Below are 22,376 nucleotides of genomic sequence, written 5' to 3'. Positions count from 1 at the left end.
TGTTTTTGAACAACCCTTTTACTGGAGTCCCCTAAGATATTTATATAACCATTCATAACACTAGCAAAATTACAATTCTGAAGCAGCAGTGAAAATAATTTTATGGTTGGAGTCACCACAGCTTGAACTATTTTAAGGCTCGAATTGGGGAGGTTGAGAACCACTGGTCTAGGCGAGTCTTTGTTTGTTTGGAAGTAAGGTCTTGCTCTAGGCTGTGCTAGTCCAAACTCACTCTGTAGGTCAGCCATCCCGCCCTCTTCTGCTCCCTAAGCACAGGTGGACTGTAGACAGCAGCCACCACCCCCAGCTTCAAATTTTATCTTTAACTAAAGGCACTGCTGAAAATGGCCTTTGGAAGCCAGGGATGGTAGTGTACATGTATAATCCCAGTTACTGGGGCTGCTAAGGCAGGAAGATCACAAGTTCTAGGCCTGACTTGGCTCTAGGTCATGTTTCAACATGAATACGGAGACCATATCTTTTTTTTTTTTAAAGAAATATTTAATTATTTTACGTATGAGTACACTGTAGCTGTCTTCAGACTCACCAGAAGAGGGAATTGAATCCCATTACAGATGGCTGTGAGCCACCACGTGGTTGCTGGGAATTGAACTCAGGACCTCTGGAAGAGCAGTCAGTGCTCTTAACCTCTGAGTCATCTCTCCAGCCCCAAGGAAGACCATATCTTAAAATTAAAAAATAAACAGAGACATGTAGCTTAGTGGTGCAGTGTTTGCCTAGCATGTATGAGGTGTTAGGTACAGTCTCCAGTAATACTCCTTTCTCTCTATAAACAATCTATGGTCCTGGCTATTGAAAGCCTAGACCAAATCATAACAGATCTGACTATAAGCAGGACAGCCTTTTTGTCTATGACAAGTTCTTGTTTGGTTGTATTTTTCTTCTTACATAGGAACAAAGCTTAGTATGTTGCTAACAGGTGATCTCTGGGCTATTACCTGGCAGCCTGTGCCAGGCCTGTGCTTATTATTAGCAGGAATTGCAATTCATCTCTTTACACCTTTTATATTGGCCCATCCATTCTGTTACCCAGGTACAACTTAGTAGTCTACACAGTGATGTCCTGGTTTCTGCTGTCTTTCTTAAGCCTGTCTTCAAGTGAAGAATAATATATCATGTGGCTAGCATGCACAAAGCCCTGAGTTCACTCTTTAGCACTCTGCCCCCCAAGTCATATAAATATATTTGCCAGCAGTGATTTAGCAGTATTTGCTAATATGCAGTTGGTGTTTACCTCTTTTCTTTCTTTTTTTTTTTTTTTTTTTTTTTTTTTTTTTTTTTTGATTTTTCAAGACAGGGTTTCTCGGTATAGCTCTGGCTGTCCTGGAACTCACTCTGTAAACCAGGCTGGCTTCGAACTCAGAAATCTGCCAGCCTCTGCCTCTCAAGTGCTGGGATTAAAGGCGTGCACCACCACTGCCTGGCTTACCTCTTTTCTTTTTCATAGGTTATAAACTGAGGCTTAGAGAAGTGATTTGCCCAACGTTACCCAGGAAATGGCAAAGCAGAAAAAACCTCAGGTTTGACTTAAAGAGAGACCTCATTGCTCCTGGGCCCACCAAGGTATAGAGACACTAGGGTGTGTGGGGGAGTAGGGGGGGCAACTCCCCACATTTATATCACAGGAGGAGGCACTAGTATGTTTTCCTTTGAGACAGGATCTCACCATGTAGTAGTCCCAGTTGCACGAGAACTGATACAGACCAAGGTAGCCTCAAACTCACAGAGCTCTGCCTGCTTCTGCTTCCTGAGAGTATGGCCTGGCTTGTCACTAGTATCTTAAGGTCATATCTATAGTGACTAGTGTCTATTCAGGTAAGGTCGTGAACATTTTTTTTTTAAATACCTTAATGAGAGTGATTCCCTAAAAAAAAATATATTACTACCTTTTTACCTTTTCTTACGATGCTGAGGGTCAAAATCTTTTTGACCACTGCTTTTTACACATTGATCATGTGCCCCATCTCTAAGCCACAACCCTAGCCCTACTTACCGATCTCAAATACAAGCACATAAAACTTTTACTGCCAGTGACTGTGGCAATGTTCAACCAGTGCCACGTGCTTAGACAAAGTTCTGCCTCAGATCAGGGAGAAGTATTGATCCTCACAACTGCCTTAAAGTGGGGATCAAGTGTCAGGCTGTTCTCATCCAAGAGTGAGAAACAGGTTTCCCCAGAAAGACGCGCTTGGAGGGCTGGCTCTGCTGTGGTATGTGTACTTACCTGTTGCGTCATCAGACGCTAGCAGCAAGCCTACATCCTGTGCTAGAGTTTTTCAACGTACTCAACTGTCATTCTAGGTAGGCTAGTCATGAGGACCCAGCTGCTCTCTTCTGGGGCGTTATGTCCCTTATATAAACAAACAGCAGGTAGCAGCTTAGTATGTGACACACAAGTCCCAGCCCAGTACTCTTCAGTCTGTACCTGTGTATAAAAATGTTAGGTTACAACTTCAGTCTTGGGTGAAAAACTTGGGGAAGTAGGTAATGAGGCCACACTCCCACTGAGGACATTGTTATACTCAGCAGAGGGTCATAGTGTTCTACCCTTCCCCTAGTCTCTGTAGACAACTAATGGTTGCTAAGGGAGAGACATTTTCTTCAGAAGTGTAGCCACAGGCAAATGGCGTGTACTCCTGTAAGTAACCCTAACTTAACTCAATGGTTCACACCAGAAAAGGCCTGAGTAGAAGAGGGACTAGTTAGGAAAGTGGGATCAGTGGGAAGGAGAAGATAAGGGACAGTAAGGAAATAAGCATGAATACATTGCATGCATGTATGAAAATGTTATAATGAAGCCATTATGTGTACTTAGTGTATGAAATGAACCCAAAGGAGCTAGGCCTGATGGCTCGTGCCTGTGATCTCATCACTTTGAGAGGTTGGAATAGGATTGCTCAGTCATCCTGGACTATAAGGGTAAGAAAAATGTACATTGAAGCACACATGTGACCCCAGCACTTGAGTGTGGAAGCAGGAGGATTGTAAATTCAGTGTTATGCTTGGTTAATTTTTAAGTTTGATATCTGATTGGACTACATAAGACCCTGTCTCAAAAAACAAACTCAACTAATACAAAAAAACCATTTCCCACCCCCACCCCCAAATGTATGTATTTCCAGAAAACAAGCCAATTTCTTAAAGCCTTTTGACTAAGGTCTAATGGAGAGATGGTGGTCTGGCTGTTGTCCAGTTTCACCCTAGACCTCAGCCTCAGCTAGAATAGCAGGGACTAAGGCATATGCCAGTTTATTTGGCTCACTGTTTCTCTGATCCTTCCCTCTCCATCCTCACCAGGATTGGTTACATGAGTGTAAGGAGAAATGTGTGCCACTAAACTCCATCATGTCCTCCTGATGCAGGATCCAGTCAGACTGCCTGGCTAATTAACATTTGTGGGCCCCATTTTTCTCAAGGAGGCAATACACTTCATTTATGGTGTCTGAAGATTTAAATGAGATTATGTGCTCTGTGTACTTGGCACACATGTCCAGCCCATAGGTGCTCTTTAGGAACCATTAGTTTTCATTGGAAGGATTCAGGATCAGTCCAGAGAAATAGCTGTCTTGGAAACTGAAAAATGCATAATGTCTCTACCACTGTGCGAAGCTAAGTCCATTTCCCTTCATATACAACTGGTGTGATCTTCAGTGGTAGCCAGTGCCTTCCACGTGCCCCTCCCAACCTCATCCAGAGGGCAGGAAGCTGTCCTTGGGCCCGTGGTTAGGAAACCTGTGTCTATCCAGGTCACCAGGACTACATAGTGAGACCTGTCTCAGGAATAAAAACCACAATGCACTCCGCTTTCCAGGGGTTTTTATTTTGGAGACCCAGTCATGCATACTAAAATTACATATTTTCACCACTTAGAAAAATGCACTAGAAAAATAAACTTTTGGTCAAAACACTGAAGTAGGTGAATCCATCATATGTGCCTATACTCAAAGCCAAACTGAATTTCAGTTTGAAGTAAGGGATGTGACTGGGGACTAAAATGGTGGCCTAGACTGGTCAGGAAAATAGCCCAGTTCCCACCCATCAGAGAGGGTATCTGAGGTCTTGGCCACTGAGAAGTTTCAAGTATTTTACCTGTTGGGCCCTTTGTAATGTGCCAAGAAGCTGAGGCACATCCACAAGAATCCAAAGCGGCTACCAGTAACTGCCTGATGGGAAAAGATTGAAAACCAGTAAATTTGGTCACAAACCAGTAAATGTGATTCCAGCTGCAAATTCCACTGGACCTTCCTGTGGAGCAAGTTCCCGCTGAGAAGCAGCATTTGATGGTGCTTCTTGCATTTTGAAGCTGAACATTTCTGAGTCAGGAGAGCAGAAAGCAGGTTTACAAAGTGAACAGACTGCAGTACTGAGCCTCACCAAGATGTCTCCCAACAGCTCATGTGTCTGGTGTTTCTGCCTAACATGACCACAGCACAACTATACTTCTATCAACTGAGTTAGCCTTTTCCTTCCTAAAGGAGGTGTCATAAGAAAATCCTTGATGAGGTATTATAATACCACCACAACACCAGAGTAGCTAGCTGTTGCTGCCCAACTGAAAAGCAAGTTCCATGAATGATCTCAAGAGTGAGATGACATCACATCAAATTGCCTGCTAGGTAATAAAGCCATTTAAAGTATTCAGAGGAAATGACCCCAGTCCTCCAACTCTGAAGAAGCTGCCCCATAACCTGTGATGCTTACAAACCTGGGATGAAATGTGAACAGTACAAATCCACCTGTGCCTGAAGCCAGCACTTTTACTGTTTCTGTAGGTTTTATCTGTATTCCTGCATGAAGGCAGAAAACGTACATTAATAGGAAGCTGAATTGCCTAGAAATCTGTAGCGGGCTTGAAGGAAATTCCCATATCCCTACACTAGGACATTTCAGCACCAGGCAAAGTATAGCGTCCTTACGGCCAGAGTCTGGTCAGGAACAGGATTCAGAGTTTAGCATACAAGCCCCTGTCCAGCACTCAGGGTGTTAATGTTCTATCCCTTTCTCTTCCAATATACCACATGACCTTGAATTTAGGAAAGGTGGATTTCCAGCTGTCTGTGAAGCGTCTAGCACTTTACCCCAAAGTCAGATACTCCCAGGTTCTTGCTCACTTGCTGGCTCCACCAGTGTGCTTCCCGCAGGTGAGGCCTTCGTCTCCCCTGCTGCTCAACATAAGAGTTGCTTTATTTTGCACCAGGAGGTCCTGGTCTCACAGCCTGCTTCAAAGCTGAGGTGCCAAGATGGATCTCTAGAGTCCACAAGCATTAGTGAGAACATAGCAGAGCCAGCCTCCTTAGAGGCTTGATGGAATGGCTCCCTCTTGGCCTAGCCAGAAAGGCCTGGCAAACAGGTAACATTTCTGCCCTGAGATTTCTCCCCAAGAGCCTGGTTGTCCCTTTGTTAAGTCAGGAGAACTAGTCAGGTGACACAATTTAAATTCAGGGAACCCAGTGGGACTGAGGTTTTCCCTTTGTTTTTTCCTTCTGAACCACCTAAGAAAGCTTCTAATAAGACTCTCCCATCAAGGCTGCAGGGGGCCATCATGGGTCTTTTCAGGTGTCTAGGAGGCCAGGAGCTAAACCAAATAGCAGAAACTCAGCAGCAAATGGTCTCAATGGGCAGTCAAGAGGGGTATATTGGCCCTAAAGCTTAGCCAGGACCTAAAAGATCAACGATTAGCATCTAAAGTGAAAAGAATGTCCCATAGAATTGACATTATTGAGGTAAGTTTCCATAAAGAGCTTCTGTAGACATTTTGGGAAATGCTGTTAAGGGTGGAACAGCTTAGTAACAACCGACTGACCTTTGATCTCCAAGCACTGTGTGTAAGCTGTATGCAATGCCTGCTTAAGTCCAGGAGATGTACAACCAACAGTACTTGACACTATAATACATAGTGAATACAAAGGGAACAAGTCAAAAGCCAGGAGATAAATCACCTCACTCAGTGCTTGAGTTAAGGCTAAAACCTTGTCAGGTGTCTAAAATACCCAAACACAGAGCTGACATTCAGTCCAAGTGGTCCTCCCATACGAGACTCCAGTGTGTCTGAGAGGGCAGGGCCCCCAGGTGAACCAGCAATAGCCTGCTCCTGTATGTTTCCAGGGACAAAAACAGCCCAAACCTGGCAATTACTGTGGCTGTTTCTAATATAGTATGAATGTCTCCAGTGTGGAAGGAGTTTGTATGAGATCTGGTCGGCCTCACCAAAGCCATCCCTTTCAAGTTTACCCATTATTCTGCAAAGGCAGTTGGTCTCCACCAACTCCCAGGAACATACTAGTTTCTTTAAAGGGAGGGCCAGATGGTGCTGTTCCTTTACATAAGGCTGTATTCATACTACAACAAAACAAAACAAAAAGATCCAACCACCTCTAGGTAATGTCTTCCCAAGCAGAAGCCTAACAACTTCAGCAGCCACAAAGACCCTCATTCCATGTAGCCTCACTGAGAGATGACAAGCTGAAGCCCGTGTCTTGTCAGTCATACGACCTGACTCCTGGTCCAAATGCTTTTAGCCACACAGTCCTAGAATCCAGTATTTTATGCTGACCTACATGATTCCATGGAGAACCAGAGCTAAGGCTTTATGGGGTTGGGAAAAGTTTCTATTGCAAGATTTAACCCTGGACTCCCAGGGATGCTTTGAAGCCTTTGGCTTCCAAATTTGATCTTAAGTACTACCTGGGCCTGGGGTTTCTACCACTCAGTTAGTGCTTCCCAGGCCCAACAATGACAACTGGGGCCTGAACCTTGAACTTTGCTGATGAGCAAGAGGTCAACACCTAGGGTTTATGGGAAAGAGACTCAAAAGTCTTACGTGTGGCCACCTCTAAGGATTGGTGATTGTTTCAGAGTTGTGATCAGTCAAGTTGTCTTCTCCTGGTCACTTCAGAGTGACTTTGACCTTAGTTCTTTCCAAGATGCATAAGAAACAGATACAGCTTCCAGAGTAACAGCTGCAAACTTAAGAGTACACCAGGGCAATTTCCATGTCTTCCCTGGAATAACTCAGTCAAAGGTCTGCCTGTGATGGGCGTGCCTTAAATCTCTGCAGGCAGCTCCATGCTGTTGCAGAGGGATGGAGCAAGACGGAGGTCCTGGCATCTCAGCCTGTGCATTTCTAAGGAAGGAAGGAAGGAATCACACACGGTACTCTCCCGAAAGAGGGCTAATAGCAGGAGTAGAGCTGGGACTTCATGGCTCGCATGGAGTCATCACACTGCGCATCTGAGATCAGCCCCTCAGGTAGCAGGGGCTGGCCCAGGAGGTTGTCGCAGGCAGGCATGGGCTGGCAGAACTCTTTCACAAAATCCTCCTCTGAGGCCAGCAGCACGGCGTTCCAGGAGGCAGTGTCCAGCTCCCCAGCTGTGCCCCCATACTCCTTGGGGAGGATATTCCTTGGCAGGTTTGTGTGGAGAGAGTTCAGGTCAGACCCATGGAGGAAGAACTAAAACAGAACAGTATAAAAAGCACAGTCAGCAGCCGTGATCACGGGTACAGGATTGTGCCCTTCCACATGCCATCATGGGGTTGGGGGAACATGAGGACCCACTCCTTCCTCAGAGGAGACATTTTCTTCAGTGTTCAGGCCATTTAAGTGCCCAAATTCTTGTAAATGGTCCTTTATTCATGATATTGTAAATAACCCTAGATAAACTCTTTGGATCACTAAAACAGACAAAGCACACATGAAAGTAGAAGGGACTGTTGAGAGGAAGAGGCTCAGGAGTGTGAGGAGGACAAGTCACAGGGAATGAAGATGGCACCATGCAGCTGAGTATCATATTAACATGTTAATTGTGCTGGGTTTTGTCAACTTGATACAAGCTAGAATCCTATGAGGTGGGAGAACCTCAACTGGGTAAAGGCCCCTATCAGATTGGCCTGCGGGACATTTCCCATCCCTGTGAAGGTGGTTTTGGGTGTATAAAATAGCGAATGGGGGTAAGCTTTAAGGAGCAAGCCAGTAAGCAGCATTCCTCCAGTCTCTGATTCAGCTCTTCCCTCATGTTTCTGCCTTGGGATCCTGCCCTGAAATTCCTGCCTTGGCTTCCCTCAGTGGACCATGATCAGGAATATGGAAGCCAAGGTGCTTTTGGTTATGGGTTTATCACAGTAATAGAAACCAAAGATACTAATAAAAATATTTTCTAAGCACAGATACCCATGTACTGGGGGAATCAGTAGCGAGTCACTCTCCCTGTGGCAGGTGCTCAGATAAACATGTGCTGAATGCAGAGTTCCCCAGGTGCCTTTAACACTTAATCCTCCAGTGCACACCCCACCCAGTGGACCATCAGTCCAGCCATGATGCAACTAACTCATTACCACCCCACCAGTCCCATGCCACCACCATTTCTCAGAGCCTCCCATCAGCCTCCTATTTGGCCTCTCAGTTTGGAACCTTGTCCCAGAACAGTCCCCTCCTTTCAGTATGGTTTAGGTAAGGTCACTGTATGTACAGTCTTCTGATGCTCCCATCTACAGGCCCACAAGGCCTGTCACAGACTGGCCCTTTGGTTTCTCAGGCTTCGTCCATCAGTCTCCCCATCACTTAGCCCTAGCCACACCAGCTTCCTACCTGTTCTACCTGCGTTCCCAGCAACCGTATGGTGGCTCACAACCATCTGTGGTGGGATCTGATGCCCTCTTCTGGTGAGTCTGAGGAGAGTGACGGTGTTCTCATATACATAAAATGGACAGATAAATCTTTAAGGAAAAAAAAATATCTTGCCTTCATCCTGGGCTACATGAGGCTCCATTGTAAACACAACATCCTGGTCCTGTTCTCCCTACTGACAATGTATTCTGACCAGTTCCATCTGCCCGCTAGAGAAAGGATGGCTGTTTCTCTGTACCATAAGCTTTCCAAATTAGTTCCTGGACAAAATGATGTTTTAGGTGTCACAAAAAAAATCGAGAAAGATATTTTTAAAAGTATCACGTTCAAAGTACATCACTTACCCTGTTAGCAATTTTCTCCTTCAGAAATGGTTTTATGATGGCGAAAATGCCCTTAAATATCCGAGGTTCGTTCACTATGTGAACTGCTTTTATCCGAATGGGGAAGCCATCCTGTGTGTGAGAAGAGCGCCTTGTTAGGAAATGTCTACTACCTGCATACCATCTCCTCTTCAGCTCCCCTCCCCATCTAAACCATAATAGGCCCTGCAGAGGTCTGGTATGACTCTCAGAGCCTCCTCAGAGCCACCGCAGTGTGAACAAACATGGGCAAATTGTGAGGAGGTCTGGGTCAGAAGAGCTAGGCAAAAAGGTGGGGAGCCCCTTTTACAACAGCAAACCAAGGCCCAAGTCCACAGAGAAAGTGCTGGGAGACAGTGGGCCTTCCCGGTTGGAGCTGCCCCGCGTGCATTCCCAGGGTGCATCAGATATGGCATGGAGCAGGGCTGCTGGGGAATACACCGCAAGCCAGGGGAGTGTGGTGACCCACACAGTCAAATAGGTTTCCTTAGCCTTGCCTGGTGGCTCAAGCCTGCAATCAAAGCTATGCAGGCAGCAGAGGTGGGAGGGCTATGAGTTCAAGGCCTGCTTAGAATGCAGAATGAGGTATCCCACATAGGCTTGGGCATCTCATCACTGGGTCCACTTGGTCGCTCTGTTTGAGAAGTTGAGAAGTGGCCTCCTGGAGGGAGCATGGCCCTGGGGACAGGCTTTGAAAGCACACAGCGCCACACTATTCTTCCTGCTCTCTGATTTGTGCATTCGACTTCCTGTCCTGCCACAAGGTTGGACCCTTGATGCCAGGCTTCCCTGTCCCATCATGAACTCTTATATCTCTGGAACCATAGCGGAAAAAACTTCCTTTCCTGTAAGTTGCCTTGGTCACAGTGTTTTATCATAGCAACAAAAAAAGGAAATAATATACAGAATAATTCAAGGCTAGCCTGGGCTCCTCGGGGAAACTCTGTCTCAAAATAAAATTTTTTTTTTGTTTTCTGGGTTTTTTTGTTTGTTTTAATGGCTGGGCTGTGGCTCAATAGTAGAACCCTTGCCTAACATGCAGAACTCTAGGTTCAATCTCCAGGTCTATTCAGAAAAGAAATGTTTCAGGCTGGAGAGATGGCTCAGCGGTTCAGAGAACCGACTGCTCTTCCAGAGGTCCTGAGTTCAAGTCCCAGCAACCACATGGTGGTGGCTCACAACCATCTGTAATGGGTTCCCGATGCCCTCTTCTGGTGTCTAAAGACAGCTACCGTATCCTCATGTAAATAAAATAAATACATCTTTAGTGAAAAAGAAAAAGAAAGAAAAGAAAAAACAGTAGAAGCTAAGACATTCAACTTTACAGTGATGGATCTGTGAGACAAGAGGATTAGGCCAATCTTTGGCTACATGTCAAGTGTGAGGCCAGCCTGGACTACAAGAAAGTCTGTCTCAAAAAACAAAATAAAATGATGACCAATGCAGGAGTGGTTGGTTGAAGTGATTCAGTTCACAGCAGGGGCCTGCACACTGTGGATTCAATGATGGGCAGCACCCAAGGGGCAGCCCAGTGAACAAGGGCTCGCTCAGTCTTCCACAGCTTGTGGCACACAGAGCAGGCTGCATATATATATATGTTCTCTAGGTCTCAGCTGCCCTATCAAAAAGGGAAATAAATTCTTGCCTGCCTCAGCGTGCTCCCTCAAGGACTGATCTGTAATGACAGCAACAGGGCTCTGTGAACCGTTAAGCACAGATGAGAGGGTCCTTCTGCAGGTAGAAAGGACTAAGATTACCCTCACTGCTTGTGGGAAGTGGGGTCTGTGTCATCCTCCATCAGATGGTAGGAAGTGGACAGGGCTATGGGGAAAGCAAAGCCCCACGGCAGGGGCATGCGGTGACCAGGGGCCATACCTGAAGGATGCCAATCACCTTTTTGGCTATAAAAGGCCCAAAATGAGATGCTTTTGATAAGCTCACTCCCTTGTAGTCGGCAAGGATAACAATCCCGTTCACCTGGGTCTCCTCGGACTGAATGAGTTTTTCTAATGTCAAGTATACGGCTCGGATGTTCTCGGTAATTGGGTAGTTGCTTGGTATCCATCTGTCTGTGGTCACAAGAGATGGACAGTGTTACGGAACAAAGATAAACAAGTGCTCAGAGAAAGATGCATCTTCTAAAGCCTCGGCTTCCCAGTGGACGAGAAAGGCACTCTTGGCCCCATGGTCCTGCCTGCCCGGCAGCCGATGTTCCCTAACCTTCCCAACCCAGCGGAACATCTGGGTTAGATAAAAGCACCACTGGTTGTGAGGTTAAAAGCCTGAGCTCTGAGCCGGGCGTGGTAGCCTCCGACCTTTTCTAGCCATGTGATCTCGGGCAAGATGTCTCAGCACTCTGAGCCTGTCTCTTAAGTAAACAGGTAAGGACACCTGCCCTCCTGGCCACCTCTACTTCCTGCTGTTACATTGCCACAGCGACTGCCTATTCTAGCCACACAGGCTGCACAGAACTGACTTGACTGACGACTCCAGGGCCGGTGAGAGATGGGGACTGGCTGGCCAATCTGGTATGACATCCTAGCTAGAGTATGTGGTCTAAACCAGGTCACCCAGAGCCCGACTTGATCTAGGGTGTGGTTCTTGGGAAAGGGAAGCTCTCTCCTCCCTCTCAGAGCAGTAAAGCGGTGGACCTGAAATCCAGGAGCCCAAGCCAAGGCTGGCAGAGATGGAATCGCTTCTCCAATTCAGTCCCCCCAAGACTAACTGAACCCAAATGTGGCCTGAATAAAGGAGTTCTCATTACAACTGGTCTGGGTTGGCTTTCAAGCATTTGTCGTTTGCCATGTAAAGAGTGAGCCCCCACTCACCCACCCCTCCGGCGGTGTGGCGGGATGGAGCACGGCCATGTTCCACAAGACCCCTCTTCCAACTCCTGCTGGCAGGATGCATGCTTCGTTGATATTCCCATATTTAATGACTCCTCTCTTTGGGAAAAGGGTAACCATGACAATGCTATTTTTGACCATTTTTCTGGCAGGGGTGGGGAGGTTGAGCTGGAGTCTTACTCTGTAGCCCAGGCTGCCCTTGAACTTTCAGCAAGCCTCTTTTGTTGGGATAATAGGTATGGGCCACCATGCCCAGCTGGTAACTACTATTCTCAGAAAATCTTCACCAAGCTCTTGTCAGGGGCTGTGGTTCACCCCTGCACCTTCAGCACTTGGCAGGAGTTGAAGTCTTCTTCAGCTACATAGAAAGTTCAAGGCCAGCCTGGGCTACATGAGACCCTGTCTCAAAAAAAAAAAAAAATCACCCCCTAAATGCTGGGGGAGGGGTCCCTAGTCCTCAATTGACCACTGGAAAGACCCCACCCCCATGCTCAGGTAAATAGCCCCCAACCTATGCTCACAATACAAGCAACGCTGCTGAAATGCAGCAGGCTATTCCCACCCACTCCCTGCGGGGTGGGGCCTGGGTGGGGGTGGGCACGGACATTGAGGGCTTCTTGGGAAAATGGAGCTTGGGGATTCTGAGGCAGGGGTGATAGAGGATAATGGGAGATTGTGATCAAAGTAAATATAAATGTATGTGTGTGTGTATATATATAATCATGGAAGATACATTAATAAACAAAAGTTCATTTTGCTAGCAATGGATATTTTTGGGTACGTGTGTATAATACATGTGCCCAATTATGCGTGAGGGGACACACGTGCCACAGGGCATGTGTGGGAGTCAGAACACAATCCTAGATCGTCACTTCCCTTGGGTTCCAGGGATCTGAATCAGGCCTGTGGGGCAAGTGCTCTTACCTACTGAGCTATCTTACCTGTCCTATGCGAAATTCTCATAACAAATCTTTGCCAAACTTGGTGATTAATGTTCATGTGAATTAAGCCTGCTGTATATAACATCCCATCTTTCAATCATATCTATCTCAAAAATGCTTAGAAAAAGGCAAAATAAAACCCAGTTTTATTAAAACACAGCTGCATAGGTAGGCTTCCTCCTAAGAAATTGGGTCAGCAGGGAGAGGTCTAGATCTCATCCAAACACAAGGACAGAATTCATCTCACAGGCTCAGCTACAAGCCAGGAGGAGGTGCGGTCAGACATCTGATAACACTTTTATGAGGTGAGCTCACAGCAGCAAGACAAAGCTTGCTGGCTGTTTTCTAGGTCTCTTGCTGCTCAGAAATCTGCACTGTGTATTTTAAAATAAACACCTAATTTCGGAAAGTGCCTAGCGCACAGGTAATGGGGCTCCAGCTCTCTGACATGCGGTGAGGGGTGAAGAAGGGTCTAGACAGGAAGGACTGTGTGTAACAGGCTAGAAGGACATGAGAGGCGTCCAGGAGAGAAACCTGGAGGCAGCCACTCGGCAGACACCCTGCAGGTGACTGCAGGCAGAGGCTGCCAGCACGCTCACTTCATTGCCAGCTACAAGTGTTGTCATCTACCGCTCATCTCTCCTGGGCATTGCAATAAAGGGAACTGTGGGGCTGTGAGTGGAATGAAGGCCCGGCCTCGCCTGCTCTGGTGCCCCGGGAGACAGAGTTAGGGATCAGAAGGCTGGAGCTCGCTGGCTAAAACATTTCTAAATTTTCCCTCTTTTAGCTTCTCCTAGGGTCACAATTATAAATGTTCTCTGCAGGGAGTTTCCCCTGCTGTAAATGACTGTAGCAAAGAGCTGAGAAGAGCCACCAGAGCTGAGAAGAGCCACCAGAGCTGAGAAGAGCCACCAGAGCTGAGAAGAGCCACCAGAGCTGAGAAGAGCCACCAGAGCTGAGAAGAGCCACCAGAGCTGAGAAGAGCCACCAGAGCTGAGAAGAGCCACCAGAGCTGAGAAGAGCCACCAGAGCTGAGAAGAGCCACCAGAGCTGAGAAGAGCCACCAGAGCTGAGAAGAGCCACCAGAGCTGAGAAGAGCCACCAGGCAGGGAGAGGACTGTGCTTTTCATTATCTTTCCTGATAGCTAAGTCGCCACCTCCTCTCCACTGTCCGACAGTCCCATCAGTGGACTAGAAAGTGGGGTGAGCAGAGTGAGGAGCTTGTCTACCTCTGAGTAACGTTAAAAAGATACACTTTTGCTTTGAGTTGGGCGTATGCTTTTATGCTTTTCCCAGCAGTGGGGAGACAGAGGCAGGTATAGCTCTGTGAGTTTGAGGTCAGCTTGTTCTAAATTGCAATTTCCAGGACAGCTAGGGCTACATAGAGATCCCTTTTCTCAATAAGTAGGTATATATATATATATACATGTATATGTGTATATACATATACATATATATATATATATATATATATATATATATATATAGAGAGAGAGAGAGAGAGAGAGAGAGAGAGAGAGAGAAGAAAAAGAAAGCTACACCAAGAACCACTATGAAGTTCTGGTACCAGTGAATGAATCAAGGGGTTCTGATCACAGCTTAGTGGTACAGTCCTGTCCAGCAGGTGTGGGCCAGGGTTACATTCCCAGCACTAAAATGAAAAGGGTAAAAATATAGTGATTCTTGTCAAGGTTTAACCTAACGGAGAAGAGGAGGGGGAGGGAGGCAGGGAAGAGGCGCCTTTCCAGGCTCTGTCCAGCCCACACTGGCTCACTTAGACCTGTCTGTACTCAGCCCACTGAGAGGAGGCGCTGGGAGGGGCTGGGCAGGGCGTGCCTGTGTCTGTGGCCAAGAGCAGATTCCTGAACCCACCGCACTCTCTCCTGAGGAAATTTGAGTTTGATTGACAGAAGCTCACTGCGCAGTCAGGTGGCCTGAGAACTGAGAGGGGCCAGAGTTTGCTTTGCTGCCTTTTGGAGGAAAAGCATGAAGAAGCTATCTGTGCCAAGCACAGACAGAGCTGGAGGCCCGTGCCCTGGGGTCCATGTTCTTTGGTGCAGTAGATCTGGGAGCTGTTTCTGCCTCATTAGGTCAAGGCTTGTTGTCCTCAGGTAGTCAAAGTCAAAAGAGCTTTGGAGCCAGCCACAGTGATACATACTTAAAATCTTAGCCCTTGGGAGGGAGAGGCAAGAGGGTCAGGAGTTCAAGGTCATCCTCCGCTGCACAGTAAGTCTGAGGTCAGCCTGGGCTGTTTAAAAAAGCTAAAACCAAAAAGGAAAGACCCTTCACTAAAACAAAGAAGTAGGGGACTATGAGAGGAAACGGGGTGAAGACCCATCCCAGAGAGAGCACACGTTCCCCAGTACCTGGTCGGATGCAGAGGACATGGCAGCCCCTGGGGTCCGTGTGGGGCAGCACTGTAAGGAATCCAGAGTTGAGAACGTCTTTCAGGGCTGACGGCCTCAGGTTGCTGAAGACCTCTGGCCAGCTCCGCCTGCAGCCGTGGTAGTTGACCAGCAGCTGCAGGGCCCGGTCATAATCAAACTTTCGGGCCCTCAGAAAGCGCAACAGGAAGGCATCGTCCAGCGACGTGCTCAGGTATGGGTACTCCTTCCGCACCATGTCTCGGAGGGCCTGCACATCCCGCAGCCTCCACTCGGGCTTCTCCTGCAGCTCTTCCCTGGCTTTGGTGACCAAGTCTTCTGTCAGGGAGCACACGTAGCCGGGAGGGTCCGGTGGAGGCAGTGGCAGCTCATTTTCGGAGAGTGAGGCCACAGAGGGGCTGGTTCTCAGAGAGTCACTTTCTTCTGACATTAGCTATCAGGGTCCCTGCTGACACACAGGCCACAAGTGAGATTAAGAAGGTGAAGCGTGAAGCCACTGGTGGTGGTGCGTGCCTTTAATCCCGGCACTCAGGAGGCAGAGGCAGGAGAAGCTAAATGAGTTCACGGCCAGCCTGCTCTACAAGTGAGTTCTGGGACAGCCACAGCTATTACACAGAGAGACCCTGCCTCTAGAGGGGGAGGGGAGAGAGAGAGAGAGAGAGAGAGAGAGAGAGAGAGAGAGAGAGAGAGAGAGAGTGAGTCAGTTGATGGTGCAACAGGTAACTTTTGCCACACAACCCTAAAGACCAGAGTCTGATCCCAAGAACCCACAGAAAGCTGAAAGAATTAACCCCATTCGTCTTCTGTGCCCTCTCCAGGGACACCTTGGCATGTATATATTCATGAACTCACATATATGTGTATGCATGTAATTTTTTAAGGTGAGTCATGGCTTACATGGGACCCCGAGGGACGGGAAGTTTTCCGATGTGAACTCAGGGAGGTGAGTCCCTAGGAGGAATGGTCGTGATCTGAGTCACATACCTAAGTCACATCCAACAGTGAGACACTATGTCTTCTTGGAAGAGTCTAAATAGAGGCTCATTACACAAATGTGAATGCAAACAGCAAGCAACCCTGGGATTCAAACCCAGTACCAAAAAAAAAAAAAAATACTGGTGAGAATATACACTGAACTCTTTTAGAGAACAGTTTGTCAGTACTGAGATTCAAGACTAGGCTGGAAGACAGTTCAGTGAGCGAACCACTGCTTTGGTCCCCAGTATCCACACAAATGCCAGGGACAGCTGCCTGTGCGTCTGTAGCTCCAGCGCTGGGGAAGCGGAGGGTAGAGACAGGAGGATCCCCGAAGCCCATTGGCCAAGCAGACTCGTGAAATAAGTGAGCTCCAGCTTATTAGACTGTCTTAAAAAATAAGCTGGAAGGCCAGCAAGATGGCTCAGTGAATGAAGGCACCCGACAGCAAGCCTAGCAATGGGAGTTTGATGTCTGGAACATACATGGTGGAAGAAGGGAACTGACTCCCATGAGTTGTCCTCTGATCTCCATATCTACACTGTGGCATAAACATGCCCCACCTTGTCCCATCCGAATTAATAATTGATAAAGACACCCAACACTGACATCACACATACACACACAGAGAGAGAGAGAGAGAGAGAGAGAGAGACAGACAGACAGACAGACAGACAGACCAAGAGACAGTCAGACACAGATCTTCATGAATTGACATGAAGGAGAAAAAAGCCAGAAGAGAATACAGAAAACAATCAGATTTGTGTGGAAGGAGATTAAAAAAAATTTATCAGCAGTTACCTCTAAGAAATAGATCTGAACAACTGGACATTTAAGAGAATTTTTTTTAACTATACTGGTGTTTGTTTTGAGACTATGTAGCTCAACATGGTCTAGAACTTGCCGACCTCATGTCTCAGCCTCTAGATGCTGGGATTACACAGGCATGTGACACCATGTTCAGCTTGCTTGAATTTTATTTTTACAATGTAACTTACTACAGTGATCATAGAAATGTGTCAGATCTGCTGCTAAGGACATAGAATCAAGGGGCCTGGCTGTTGTCCCTTCAGCACTATCCACTTACGGCTAGGCTTTGTACAAACAGCCTCCAATTCCCCCAGTCAGTGAGTGGCCAAGAGAGAAGTGGGTACCTCCAAGAGGCAACGGTGGTTCAAGTTCTCTGTCTCTCTAGCTGGATTCTTCCAGGGCCTGGCCTGCTCTCAGAGATTCTTCCTGCCTAAAGCTCCTTCACAGGGGCCAGACCTGCATTACAGACCAAAGGCTCTTCCTTTGTCATCTCCCTTCCCTTTGCTTATGCAGGCGCTCCAATAAACTCGACACACTGCCTGTCCGTCTGTTGGTACTAGGGCTTGATATTGGGCAAGCCTGCACTCACTCACTACTGAATGGAAAACAAAAGACAGCTGCCCAAGGTGTCCTGGGAATAAGCTAGCCGCAGGACTCCCTGGCTGCAGAGCCTAAGCCTCCGTTCATAGGACACTGATCTTCCATCCCACGCTCAACAAGAAAAGCAGGGCCATCTCAGAGTTCGTGTACATACCTGTAACGCCCTGGCTAAATTCCTGATCCACTGCGGCCAGTGGCCGAACAGGCTACTCCCTCCAAATCTCAGGGTTGCCCACTCCATCTCTCAGATTCCAACCTCTAAAGCTATATCCTCATTCTGTGCATATTCTGGTCCCTCTCAATGGCATGTTCTTCCTCCGGCTCATCTCAACCCGCACAGATTCACCCTAAGTCCTGAGTGGATGACACACAGGCATCCAACAAATCTCAAATACTTAGGATGCACCTGGTTTTCCAGGTGCTGGGGTTGTAGGTGTAAAGAAAAAATTCCCACTTCATTGAGCCCAGTGGAGATAGGAGACATTTCTAACCATAATAGCCATTCCTTTATTATGAAGAAGGAGTGGGAGGTGGGATTAGGTTTGCAATTTTAAATAACGCAGTCAGGCAGCAAGGCTCCCGTAGGTTAACACTTGAGCAAAAATGAGAAGACAGGATATGCCAAACACATCCCATGGTCGGGTGAAGGTATCTGAAAATGCCTGGCTTTTCTGAGAAGCCAGACACCCAGTGTAGCCCAGTGAAGGAAGCAAGGTGAAAGTAGATGAATTCAGAGGCCTACTGGCGGGTAGTGGTCAGGACGCTGTAGGCCAGTGAGAACCTCAAATTTTTGTGCTGAGAGAGGAAAGGCAGAGCTGGTTTGACATGATCCGATTTCTACTCAAAAGGACCACTCGGTTGTCTCATGTATGCATGAGGGGTGTGGAATGGCGGGCCCACCTGAAGCCCCAGCCTGGCTGAGTTCAAACCATAGAAATGAACTTTCCAAAATCTACAAAACCCCTGTAAAAGTGGAGAGAACCGACTCAAGGCTGACCTCTGAGCTCCAGGTGTGTACCATGCCATGAGCACCTACACATCGCAGAAAGTACCAGTGAGAAGTAACTTTCATCTTAAACATGTACCGCAGGGAAGTGATGACCTAGAGCCGAGGTTCTCACCCTACCACTGTGACCCTTTAATACAGCTCATGTTGCGGTTACCCCAGCCATCAAAGTGTTTCGATTGCTACTTCATCATTTTGCTAGTTATGAATCACAATGTCAGCATCTGTATTTTCCAATGCTCTTTGTGAATCGCGACCCACAGGTTGGGAACCACTGGTGTAGAAAGTTCACCAATCCAGGTGAGAGGGGACAGTGTATGTGAACTGACTCCTGACTGTCTGAGCTGCTTGGGTGTGAGCTCTGTGGACTAGCACATCTCCCATTCTTGACATGTGTGTAGGTAATCAGTGTGTGATAGTCAGGTCTTGTGCATTAACCTGAATGTAGCACCTAAAAAGCTATAAGACATATAGGTCCCACATCATAAATATTTTATTTTAATGTACTTTTACAGAGGTGTGCTGAGCAAGGGATGGGACAATCTTGATCTCACGGGATCTGCCCTGGGCTGTTTCCATGGCAACTTGTTTCCAACAGGTAGGTGCCTAGAATCCTAATTCATTGCCTGAGATTGACCGCGGTGCCACAGACTATAGAACTAGCCCCAAAGGCCCTCTCCTTTCTCTCCTCCATTTACCAGGGAGGACAAACTAATAATCCACATTCTTAGACTATCTCACACATCTGACACTCTCTGCATGAAGGCTTCTCTCCATGTTAGCTGCCAAGGCCCAACTGCGATGGGATCTAGTCTGTAAATCCCCGCTCCATCCCCCCCCCCCCCCGCCCCCTTCCTCAGGGTGAGTTCCTCCAGGTTTCTACAGCCCTGGGTTCCTATTCGTCTTTAGAAACTTTTACTTAGTGTCACAGGTGTCTACAAGGAACTCTTCTGGGTCAGTTCCCACCCAGTCATTTATCAAAGAATTACTGATGGCCTCCTGTACCTGTCAGGCACTGTGCTGACAGATGCTAGGGACACAGCAGAAAACAATAACGCCTTGCCTCGTGCGGTTTACATCATGGACTGATGCAAAGAGGTCCTACAGGCTGAGGGTTCTGCTTTGAATCAAGCTCCCCATTGTACATCTGTTTCTTTATTTCTTCCTGGGCATTTGTTGCTGGAGATAAACCCCAGGGCCTTGCACATGCAAGGCACCACTCTCCCACTGAACTACACTGTCGGCTCCACATTTCATCTTCACAATAACTGAGCGTGCTGATTATCGTCAGTTGCCACTTTACAAAGGAGGGAACTGACCTCCTACAATGTGAATCATCACTACAGGCCAGAGAACTTGCCTGTGGAGTCACCACAAGACCCAGTGCCGGCTCGCGACAGCACTCCGTCAACATCAGGGGAAGTACGGCAAGCCCTGTCCAGTGAGGCAGAGCGAAGAAGGGTCAAGCCCCACCCTGGTCTCATCATCTCTATCTTCCACCTGCAGCTTCCTGCTGTATCCCCAAGGGCTCAGCAGTGGCTGTCAGCCTCGACAACGACGTGATGGACAGGAAATAAAGCCTGACACCCTCCCCACCTGGAGCCATCTCTCTCTCCGGGGCATCCCCTCTCGTCCACAACAACAGGAGGCAGGAAGCCATCTCTCTCGGAGCCCCAGAGACCTGCGAGCCGCTGACAGCGTCCCAAGGCCCCTACTTCCGGTCTTCGCCCCCTCCCCAGGTGTCCCCATTTCCTGGGGTCTCCCGCCCCTCTGGCCCACTTCCGGCGATCTCGCCCTCTCCGGTCCCTATCTCTGGCCCCTCGGCGCACACCCGGGCTCGTGGGCACTCACCAGCCCGGCGGCGGGCGGAGCGCGGGTCACGGCGGCAGGAGCCTCGGCTGGCAGCGCGCGCAGAACAGACCCGCACTCCCCGGCCGGCCGGCCCGGCCCTCGCGCCGGAAGTGACGCTCGAGCCGCGTGTAGGCGGCGCCCATCCGGGAATGCGCATGAGTGAACTTTGTAGTGCTGACTTGGGGCTTGACACCACCTGGTGGCCCCGGCTGTGCAGCTGAGTTGGGTTTCGGGTGGGGAAACTGAGGCCTCGGGGAGGGAAGCTGGAACACACTGCCATATGCCTAGTGTTCTACATCATTTTCTCATTAAATTGTCTTTTTATTTATTTATTTTCATTTTATATATATATATATATTTTTTTTTTTCAATCCCCCTGCCTGCTGTGACCTCTAGAGAAGCGGCAAATCAATGCAGAAACCAGCTTCAGACCTAGACCTCAGGCTTATCATTTGCAGAACTACTCTGTCCTCAGCTGATGTCTGGACTGGCTGCCTGTGTCAGTATGCCATCAGCTGAGCCGCTTTGGCCAAGTGCACTAGCCTCTTCGCCTCTATTTCTTCGTGAATAACGATTCTTGCCCTGGACCCCGACTCAGAAACTACTTGTTTCCTGCTCTGGGGCTCACAATGTTGTCTCGAGACAGCAGTAGTTTGAAAAGGAGTTTATTAACTCCACATCTGACCCATTTACTAGCCTCACCACACATACCCATGGTTTGTGCAACTGTAATTTCGAGGCAAATCTCTTTTAGGTAGAATAAGGACAACAGACCATTTCTAGAGAGAAATTTCGTCGGTCTAAGAAAATGTCATATTCAAAGGGATAACCTTAAGTCCCTCATCCTTTCCCTACCTTATGAATAAGTGGAGTCCTAGAGTGGTGGGAAGTGACCTTCAAGGACATAAGGACACAATGGATTTTGCCAGATGTCAAACTAAATATGTGAGAGGGGTTCGAGGTACCCTGGGAATTCTGAGTTATGTTTATCTGTTTTGTTTGTTTTTAATAGAGGGTGCCTTTGTAGACCAGCTGGCCCCCAACTCATGACTCTTGCGCCTTGTCTTCTGAGACAGTGAGTGTGTGCCGCCACCCCAGGTTACAAGTCATGAGACTTGCAGTCCTCCCTTCTCTCCAGTCACCAGCTTCTAGGCTGCCAAATAAAATATAGAACTCTCAGTTAAATTTGAATTTCAGATAAACAAAGGTCTATTTTTAAGACTAGGTTCCTTATGTAACATTTGGGACACATACTTTAGAAATGTTTGTTTCTCAGAAACTCACATTTAAATAGGTGTCCTGTCCCCCGTCCGCGCCCCCCCCCCGCCCAAATCTAAGTGTTAGTTTCCTGTTCCATTTATAACAAATTACTACATAGTGACTTCAAATAACACAAATGTATTTTGTTGCTTTGCTAAAGACACCGGGGAGCTGGGAAGGCTGCTGTCTCTCTGGGTACTGGTTCTCTTTTCCAACTTGCAGAAGCTACTGAGCTACTGGTATTATTTGGTCCATGGTCTTCCCCACATCACTCCGACATCTTGCTTCTGTTGTCACAACGGCAACTGACTGAGTCCTGAATACCCCCTCTGTGTTCTCTCTCCCTCTCTCTCTTTCTCTCTCTCTTTCTCTCTCTCTTTGTGTGTGTGTGTGAGTGAGAGAGAGAGAGAGAGAGAGAGAGAGAGAGAACTTGATGTAATCTAGGCTGACTTCAAGTCCACAATCCTTCTGTGTCACATTTGGAAGTCCTGGAATCATAAGTGTGAATGCTCATGTCTCTTACAAAAGTCATGTTCAAATATTTGAGAAATTTGGGCATCGTGATGCACGCCTTTAACCTCAGCTGCGTTTGAGGTCAGCTGGCCAGTCAGGACCATGAGTAAGACCCTGTTTCAAAGATTTGTTTTTGAGACACTTACTCAGGTTGGTCTTGAACTTTCAGTTCTCCCACTTCAGC

The 22,376-nt window shown here is 47.6% G+C and overlaps 1 protein-coding gene across 11 annotated transcripts; it reads right to left on the bottom strand.

Moving 5' to 3' along the window:
* Positions 1 to 3,820: 3,820 nt before the first annotated feature.
* Positions 3,821 to 20,549, bottom strand: Ttpal (tocopherol (alpha) transfer protein-like). 11 transcript variants are annotated; one of them, XR_003953734.1, is made up of 6 exons: positions 20,420 to 20,549; positions 15,160 to 15,806; positions 10,882 to 11,075; positions 8,989 to 9,099; positions 8,759 to 8,904; positions 3,821 to 7,471 (listed from the first exon to the last, which is right to left on the bottom strand). XR_003953734.1 is itself a non-coding variant. In XM_006500362.2 (5 exons), exons 2-5 carry the CDS (start codon positions 15,605 to 15,607, stop codon positions 7,193 to 7,195), a joined length of 1,032 nt encoding a protein of 343 aa, XP_006500425.1. In that variant the 5' UTR covers positions 15,608 to 15,622; positions 20,165 to 20,547; the 3' UTR covers positions 3,821 to 7,192. The 11 variants fall into 11 exon arrangements, 6 of the variants coding, with proteins under 6 accessions (XP_006500425.1, XP_006500424.1, XP_017174806.1 ...); XR_003953735.1 differs by having other exon boundaries at positions 15,160 to 15,625; XR_374538.4 differs by having other exon boundaries at positions 15,160 to 15,622.
* Between the last annotated feature and the right edge of the window lie 1,827 nt (positions 20,550 to 22,376).

The sequence above is a fragment of the Mus musculus genome, chromosome 2, assembly GCF_000001635.26.
Source record: "Mus musculus strain C57BL/6J chromosome 2, GRCm38.p6 C57BL/6J".
Classification (NCBI taxonomy): domain Eukaryota; kingdom Metazoa; phylum Chordata; class Mammalia; order Rodentia; family Muridae; genus Mus; species Mus musculus.
This window is presented reverse-complemented; position numbering and strand designations above follow the sequence as displayed.

What these genes read in the sequence shown, in the direction of transcription:
- Ttpal (XM_006500362.2), bottom strand. Translation starts at nt 15,607, where the DNA reads ATGTCAGAAGAAAGTGACTCTCTGAGAACCAGCCCCTCTGTGGCCTCA. An exon ending in TGTCCTCTGCATCCGACCAG is followed by an intron (nt 11,076 to 15,159) that starts GTACTGGGGAAC and finishes TTGTGACCACAG; the next exon opens with ACAGATGGATACCAAGCAAC. An exon ending in AGGTGATTGGCATCCTTCAG is followed by an intron (nt 9,100 to 10,881) that starts GTATGGCCCCTG and finishes TCTCACACACAG; the next exon opens with GATGGCTTCCCCATTCGGAT.